This window comes from Microtus ochrogaster, chromosome 17 (genome assembly GCF_000317375.1).
Source record: "Microtus ochrogaster isolate Prairie Vole_2 chromosome 17, MicOch1.0, whole genome shotgun sequence".
Classification (NCBI taxonomy): Eukaryota; Metazoa; Chordata; class Mammalia; order Rodentia; family Cricetidae; genus Microtus; species Microtus ochrogaster.
Genome location: NC_022019.1, coordinates 1,380,666 through 1,389,652, shown reverse-complemented (window position 1 = coordinate 1,389,652; position 8,987 = coordinate 1,380,666). Strand labels below are relative to the sequence as shown.

The 8,987-nt window shown below is 46.4% G+C and overlaps 1 protein-coding gene across 1 annotated transcript in view; it reads right to left on the bottom strand.

The window, feature by feature from the left end:
• Atg14 (autophagy related 14) overlaps positions 1–7,677 on the bottom strand; it is a 29,434-nt gene extending 21,757 nt beyond the window's left edge. Inside the window, exon 1 of the mRNA XM_005355357.2 lies at positions 7,457–7,677. Coding sequence (XP_005355414.1) covers positions 7,457–7,677 — 221 coding nt within the window. The remainder of the gene's footprint in view (positions 1–7,456) is intronic.
• Between the last annotated feature and the right edge of the window lie 1,310 nt (positions 7,678–8,987).

Genomic DNA, 8,987 nt, shown 5'->3' with positions numbered 1-8,987 from the left:
GAGTGCTGGGATTAAAGGCGTGCGCCACCACCGCCCGGCCTGCCCTGCATTCTTGCAGGACAATTTTTCTCATTCTTTCTTAGTAATCCCTGCTTGCCCAGTACCTTTACTGGGTCGAGATATCCTTAGCTAGCTCCTAGGTCTCTTGAACTTCAATGGACAGGACCTCATAGGACACCTGCCTTCCAAGGAAGAGATGCCTGGCATCTCCAGAATGACAGTACACAGGATGCCTTTCCAGCTACACCTCTGGCTGAGCATGGACCCACCTACACCCAGCTCTCCCCTTCCCCACGTCACCACATGCCCGGAGGAAGTAGCCAGATCTCTGAGTCAAAGCCCCTTTTTCTTAAGAGAGCCTAAATGTTAATCAAAATATCACCTCAGCTTCCTATCATCCTTTATACAAACAGTCTGTAATGTAAGTCCCCATCTCTGGTCTCCATCTTTGCAGGCCCCATCCCTGTGCCAGCCAAACCTTGACCCCTCCCTGGAGGAGGGATGAGGCAGCCTGGCAAAATTTTGATCACTCCCCCAGTCTATTTAAACTGCTCCCCGGAAAGTCCCTTCGTGGTCTCTTCTCCCCCTCCCCCCAGTGTTCATGTTTGCGGCTTCCTGGTTTCCTTGGGGGGGGGGTTGTTACCCGAGAGTGCAGGAATCCCATTAAACCTGAAACTCCTTTAATTAGGCTCACTGTGATTTGGCTTCATTGGGATTTTTGCATCAGCAGAGAGCTCATGTTAGGAATATTTCTAACAACTACCGTAACAGGACAGATGCACACCACAGTGCACTCTTTACACACTTTTTATTTTCTGAGAAATTCTTTTCTTTTTTGTCTTTTATTTTATTGATATTTATTGAGCTCTACATTTTTCTCTCTGAGAAATTCTTACAAATGGGACAAGACGCTGGTCAAAGACTACTCATATTCAAAACTTCCTCTAGAACATTCACACATGTCACCTTCTCAAGAGTGGGTAACAGGACCATTCTGACTCCCCAGTCCTGAACAAGTGTCTCTGCAATCCTCTTGGCTCATTTACCTGCCTGTACTTCACTGTCAAAGCCAGCCGGCGCCTTGTTCTGCCATTCGCTCAACACCCTTCACCCATTCTCTACATCTTTTTCCTTTAAAGATTACCAACGAAATTGGCTATTTTACTTTCATTCAGTGAAATCCTGATTTTCTTGCTGCTTGTGAAAATTCTACCTCCCTCTATTGCTGTTGTTTAAAGACTCTAGCTGTGCTGTTTCCGAAAATCCATCTGCCTCCTAATCCCACCCTGACCGCTCATCAGCTGGGAACTCAGCGTGCAAACGCGAGAGCATACGGGCCAATCTCACTCAAGCCACCACAGCAGTCTTTCCAATCAACTGTCAAGTGGGAGAGGGTGTTCACATAGAACTCAGTGTGGCCTGTGGAAACAGCTCAGAACTCCAGGATCTTCCTGAGAATTCAACGCCCGTCTACACTGAAGCATGAGGATGACAGAAGAATAGCAGGCCTTACAGGCAGAGGAAATTCTGTACCAAGCAGCTAGCTATGACAGGACTATGAATGTCAAAAAGGGCAGTGATGCAGAAAATCTCATAACTGCACTGATTCCACAGTCACAGCCGTGGGCAACTGAGCAGATCTACCCTCATGGCAGACCAGTCACAGAAATCTGCCCAGGTTTCTAAAAAACCAGGCTCCTCCATGATCTACCTGTACTGATTTGGTGCAGGGGTAATTAGCAACGAGCAATAGCTACGAGCACCTACTGAGCACTTCCCGTGTCCTAGGCAAAGAACCCTAGTGAGATGACAATCTGCCTGAGTCCTGGCCCTCATCTCGGAGCCAAGCTTAGACTCTAGGATTGCCACAACAGAAGTCTGAGATACACACTCATGAACTTTAATTTTCTCCCCAGAGGGGCAAAAAACTGTAACCTTCTGAATAAGAAACCGATACTCTGAAAAATAGTCAACCCTCTCAACCAGCTAATTTAGTGCAAGAAACCAAGGAACCAAACTAGACATGAGTAAAGATTTACATCTGAAGATTCAACTACAGTCACAGTAGTCAAATGTTAGTGTTTAAAATATTCAATAGGAAAGTTAAATGATACCACGCTGCCATAATATTAAAACAGTTTATAGTCAGAGCTGGGTGATGGTGGCACATGTCTTTAATTAATCCCAGAACTCAGGAGGCAGAGGCAGGTGGCTTTCTGTGAGTTCGAGACCAGCCTGACCTACAAGAGCTAGTTTCAAGACAGGCTCCAAAGCTAGAGAAACCATGTTGTTAATAACAAAACAAAACAAAAAAATTGCTGGGCGGTGGTGGTACTTGCCTTTAATTCCAGCCTTCAGGAGGCAAAGGCGGTCGGATCTCTGTGAGTTTGAGGCCAGCCTGGTCTACAAGAATTAGAGAAAAGTCACAGCAAACACAGACTCCTTGCTGGCAGTCAATCATCTGATACCCCAGGAAGTGAGTCCACAGGACAGCGATGAACAACCAAGAAGACACTGGAAGAAGAGCAGAGGAAGCTAAATACATTTTGGCCATGCCTTTCCCTTGAAATCTATGGTAACAGCTAAACCTTTCCTGACTTTAATCCAGATCAATTTGGGTAGTCCCTGTATTTCTGCTTCCAGGCAAAAAATGCAACCGCGTATTTCTAAGTCATGCATGAAGGTAAGACAGCGCCATTCCTAAACGTGTACTTCTAAACATGGCTTCACCATATGGCCTTCCTCTCTACTCCCACTAGAAGGCCACTGCTACTAACGCAGCAGGCAGACCCCCAATGCCAGATCACGTTCCCACCCCCCACCCCATCTTCCACCTACTGAGACCTGATCAACAAGTGCTCCCAGATGAGGAAATGATTACTCAACCTGTCAGTCTTCTATTGCACAACAGTGCTATTTGGGGAGTTTGATAAGCGCAGATTCCAGGAAAATCAGACTCCTGTTAAGAAGCATAAACATCCAGCAGCACAAGATGCAGAGAAGACCTTGCTGGGAGAAGGTAAAGCCTCACATCACAGGAGTGGTGGAGGAACACACGTTCCTATGCGAGTCAAAGGCAGAAGTAGACAAGACACAAGGCAGACAAGACCAACAGAATCCTGTACAATAAAAAGAAATGTTTCCATGTCTGTCAAACTCAGGCCATCTCTAGTAGACATATTAGTTAGGTTGATGGTCAATGCCTATAACATCAGAATCTCAGCACTTGGCAAGCTAAGACAGGGAGATGACGTAAAATCAGGAATAGCCTAGGCTACATAATTCCAGGTCCGCTCCCCAAAATCAAAACAATATGACACATATTTCTTTCAAAGGACCTAATTATTGTGAGATTTGCAACTTTATTATCTAATTTTCCCTAACTGCCAAACTATTCAACTCCACATATTCAGCTGGTCCAGGTTAAATGAGAGCTTAACTGTACCAGGTTTCATTCCAAGTGGCTGCACAGTCAGAGGTTTTCATGAAGCGAAAAGGAAAAGGACTCTAAAGACAGGCACAGAATACAAAATTATTCACAGATAACAAAGACAGTAGCACAAGCAACCTTTGCTCTCTAGGTTTGAGGCCTGCTAGAATCAGTCAAATCCTTGAGAGCAAACCAGCCTTTCTCCTCAGCAACTTGTAGCTGATACACGCCTTACAAGCACCTGGCTATCAGGACAGTGGTTCTGGTCTCATGAGTCTTTCATCCTATAAGACACCAGGGAATGTTCTGGAAACAAAGAAAGACTGACAGACTGTACCTGAAGGCACACACAGCTCAAGAAAGGGAAGGATGCGAATGAGGGAGCTGCCCAGAAGATAACTGTGGTGACCTGCGCGGTCTAAACGAGTGACACACTTGCTCATTTTCCTGCTTAATTAGGAAAAGAAATCCACTATAAACACATCCCTCTTCAGAAAGGCAGGCAGGCTGGCCTTGAACTCCCAGGGATTGCCTGTTCCTCCAGAGTGCTGGGATTAAAGGCCTGCGCCAACAACAGGCTCCAGAAGGAAAACAAAACAAAACAACGTCTCTAAGTAGTTGGGTGGTGGTGGAACACACCTTTAGTCTCGGCACTTGGGAGGCAGAGGCAGGGAGATCTCTGAGTTCAAGGCCAGGCTGGTCAATGAAACAAGTTCCAGAACAGCCAGAGCTGTTACACAGAGAAATCCTGTCTCGAAAAAACAACCAACCCCTTCCCTCCAAAAAGGAAGCTATGCCCTCATGGAAAGGCATCTTCAGTTGCTGGCATTATACTCAAATAATATTGCACATAAAAGGGGCATCACTCACCACAAAATACACAAGTGATGTGATGGCAAATGGGATGATGGAAGTGAGAGCCTTGCAGGAGGAGCAGGATGTGACACTGAACTTCAGGTGTCCACCAAGAAATAATGAAAACACAGTACATATACACAGTGAGATTTTATCTGGTCATATATAAAAATTATCAGGAAAATGGATGGAATACAGTAGTGAACAAGATAACACTGTCACAGAAAGACAAATAGTGCATGAGCTCACTCATATGCAGATCCTAGCTGCTGGAGTGTGTGAACACACGCAACTGTGGGCTCAGGCCAGAAAACTAGAAAGGAGCTCATGGAGGGGAGAGGGAAAAAGAGGCTTTAGGACATGTAGTGGAGGGTGACAAAACTCACAATACGATTGTGGGAGACAAAGAACAGCGGAAAGTCAAGTGGGAGGGAGCAGGAATATGGGAAGGGAGGAGAAACAGAGATGACACATGTGAAAATGCTGTGAGAGGGACGGGCATGATGGTGCACACCTTTAGTACGGAGCCTGGGAGACAGAAGCAGGCAGATCTCTGAGTTCACCATCAGCCTGGTCTACACGGTGAATTCCAGACCAGCTAAGGGCTATGTAGTGAGACCCTGTCTAAAATAAAGAAAATGCAGAAGGAAACTGATTACTTTGTATGCTAATTCTAAAAATTCAGAGGCAAAAGATAAAGTGCCTATTAACAGGAAAAAATGTTCAAAATGGGGAATGAGAAAGGGCTATGTTCAGTTGTGGAATTGAGGACTGGGGATGGGCTCATAACTATGGAGCAATCATGGCCTGAGTCTATTTTTAGTACCTATTACATGCTAGACGTTACACTAGATTCTTTAAAAGCATGCTCTAAAAATCACTCCCAGAAACCTATGAAGTATGTGATACTCAACTATTTTCAAAATGAAATAAGTTTCAAAGAAATGTGCTCAAAATCAGAAAGCAAGTGTGGAATTTGGATTCCAGTCAAGGCAGCATGCATCCTCAGCACATCTTTTTAACTCAACCTTACAGCCAGTGTTAGAGAAATACACAGTATCCAGATCACAAGGGGATTCAGCCGGGCGGTGATGGCGCACACCTTTAATCCCAGCACTCGGGAGGCGAGTTCGAGGCCAACCTGGTCTACAAGAGCTAGTTCCAGGACAGGCTCCAAAGCCACAGAGAAATCCTGTCTCAAAAAAGGAAAAAAAAAGTTGAAAATATATATTACTGTTTGTCCTTCTTCAGACTTTGAATAAAACAAAACCAAAAGATTTGAACAGAAGAATGGAGCGGCATTACTCCTGCTTAAAAAAGTACACCAACAAGAAGGGTACAGGAAAGCAACAATCCTCCAGTGGGTTAGACTGTGTAATGATCAAAGCTGCAGGTTGAGGATGGGCTTTACAGAGACAGAATTTGTTGATGGATTAGACATGGTGCCTTCTGAAGACTGGAGGGGTTTTGGAGTACTGAATACAGGAAGGATGGTATTACAATTTACTGTATTAAGATGTGAAAAACAGACTTATTCACAAGGGGATTCAGCCAGGAGGTGGTGGTGCACGCCTTTAATTCCAGCACTCAGGAGGCAGAGGCAGGTGAATCATCTTTGTGAGTTCGAGACCAGCCTGGTCTACAAGAGCTAGTTCCAGGACAGACTCCAAAGCCTCAGAGAAACCCTGTCTCAAAAAACCTAAATAAATAAATAATATTTAGAGCTATCACTTAGGACAGCACTCCATGGTCTAAAATCATCAAGCTCATCCATAAAACACAGCAGTAAACTAAAAGGATTTTGTTAGACCAATACCTTCAGACAAAAAAGAAATGAGCCCCACCTATGATCACAGGAATACTGGGAACTCAAAACATCCCCAAATCTACACGTTGTATAGTTTAGCAGTTAAATGCACAGGTATACAGATACAAACAAGATGCTTGGATTTTAATTCTGTGTGACCTCAGGACAAGAAAATTACAACTCTCCTCAGTAGCCAGTTAAGGATAACATGTGTGGTTGCTGTAAAGGAATAAATTCAACCTTAATTCTTAAAAAAAAAATTATCTTTTTCAGGCATAGTGGCACATGACTTTTTTAGTTTGTTTGGTTAGTTTTGGTTTTTCGAGACCAGGTTTCTCTGTGTCACTTTGGAGCCTATCCTGGCAATAGCTCTGTAGACCAGGCTGGCCTTGAACTTGGCACTTGGGAGGCGGAGGCAGGTGGATCGCTGTGAGCTAGGCCAATCTGGTCTACACAGAAGTTCCAGAAGAGCCAAAGCTACTTCGTGAGACACTCTTGAAAAAAACAAACAACAAACTAGCCAAACAAAAATTACATGCTTTACTATCACTGAAGCTCATTGTTGAAACAAAAGTTAGGAGACAAAGACTTCGGCTAAGCATTTATTTTTTAATTATTTTTTTGTTTGGTTGGTTTGGGTTTTTGGTTTTTCAAGATAGGGTTTCTCTGTCGCTTTGGAGCCCATCCTGGAACTCACGTTGCAGACCAGAACTAACCCGTCTCTGCCTCCTGAGTGCTGGGATTAAAGACATGCACCACCACCGCCAGGCGTTATTTTTCAATTATTTTAATTCAAAAGAAAGACAAAATGTTGTACTAAACTCTAGGCTTGCAACTCAAAACATATTCCCAATTCCCCAGTGACACAAAATTACCTTTGGGGTTACAGTAGATGAGGCAACCTCCGAGTCAGTTCACACATTAGAGCTAGCTGACAAGGTCCACCTGTGACACAGGCGCCCAGGACTCAATCCCTCCTAACCTATTAAATTCTCTACTCGTGCCTTATGTAGTAAAGTATAGACGTCTGAAGACGGGAAAAGGTTAAGCCAAGTTTCTGAGTGGGAGCACAGCAAACAACTAGTACTCCTCTACACGGCTGCACAGACCTCCTGATCCTTATTACCGAAGTGGGCCGTGGAGAAACTCTCTGGTGGGTGGTGGAAGACAGCGACCTTCGCTCACCTGGTTCCCACCCCCACCCTACTCAGCGGCAACAAAGCGCCGGCGCAGAACAGCCACTTTCTCTGTCCACAGTCGCCCGGCTCCAGGGCCAGGACTGGAGTGTCCAGGCTCCAGACTCTGGTCGGTAGAGCAAAGAAAACAGACAGGCAGAAACAATAGGGCCGTGGCGGCCGCCGTACCTCTCCTTGTCGCGGCCGTCGAAATAGACGAAATCACCGCTCTGGATGCACTTGGCACAAGTCAGCCGCCGGCGAGTGGTGTTGCACAGCGGACACCGCTCGACCGCCACGTACAGCCCCTCTGCGTCGTCCACCGAGTCCACCAGGTCTCGAGCTAGCGCGCGCGGCCCGAAGCCAGGAGCCTCGGGCGTCCAGGATCCCTTCCCACTGGGAGACGCCATGATGGTCTGAGCGCAGGGCTAGTCACGTGGGATTTTGTTTTCATCCAGGTGCATCCTGGGCGCGGAGGCGGGGCCTGGAGGCCGGGGCGGGGCCTGGAGGCCGGGGCGGAGGGTGGGGGCGTGGCTCAGAGGCCCGGGGCGGGACCCGGAGGCCTACGGTCGTGGGGTGCGGGCTCCCAGGGTCTTCTTCCCGGCGTCCCCCCGAGGCGGCTGCGCAGTTCGGCACACCGACTGGAGCTGTGCAACTCCAGAACGTCAGGCAAAGTATGGCAATGGATGCCCCAAGCCTTCTCTGTGAAAGGCACGGGAACACAACAAGGGAATTCATTTCATGAAAGTGGTTACTTTTAGGTTTTTGACTAAAACTGCAACAAGCAAATCTGGGAGAGCGTTGGATCTGGGAACAAGCTGAAGTTTGACTCACCTTCCTCCTTAATAGCTGTGGCATTTGAAGAAAATCCTTTAACACCTCTGCCTGACTTGATCGGGGTTCGTGGATATAATTGCTGTACATCCATAACCCCGGAGGGTTAATCAAAAACCTCCATAGCAGCCTAACACTTTACACGTCAATTAAAACCAAACGGAAGGTGCAAATCAAAGTTGTATATTTTTGAAAACTGCCTCCTTTAGCCTCCACTTTCCTGGAGTCGCCATCCTCCCGTGGAAGGGCCCTGAGTGAGGGAATTACAGGCAAGTACCAGCAGCACAATCAGAAAACTGAATTCTAATGGCTCTTGTCCTTCTCTGCCCCCTGGGTCATGACCTCAGAGAATCAAAGCTCATTTGTTAGGATGTCCTCCAAGTTTCTTCAGAGGGCGGAGGTTTTTATCAGAGTGTTGGATGTGCCTCTAAACCAGAGGGGAACAGAGAAGCGAGGCTGCAGGTCCAGCTGGACCAGGCATTCTCAAAGATGCTTCAGTAGCTCTGACTGCTCTCCAGCTGGCCTTTCTCCCCCACGTCACACATCCCAGCACTCAGAGCTACCTCCTGGGTACCAAGTTATGTTTTCCACATACTCCAGTTTGGGACTGAAGTCCGCCTAGAGCCTGAATCACACAAGTCCCTCACCTGCAAGCTTCCCATGCTGGCCGTCAAATGTCAGTGACTACAACACAGCGAGATCTCTAGTCTGAACTCTTTGCCCCTTCTCCAGGGTCTGTTTAAATGCATTCAGGTAGGTTTGGAAGTAATTTTTAAAAACCAAATTCCCCGTATCGTTTTCTAAATAGCCTTCCCTAACCTTGAATGGTTCCTGAAAGTTTAAGATTTTAAAATAAACAATTTTAGCCGGACGGTGGTGGCGCACG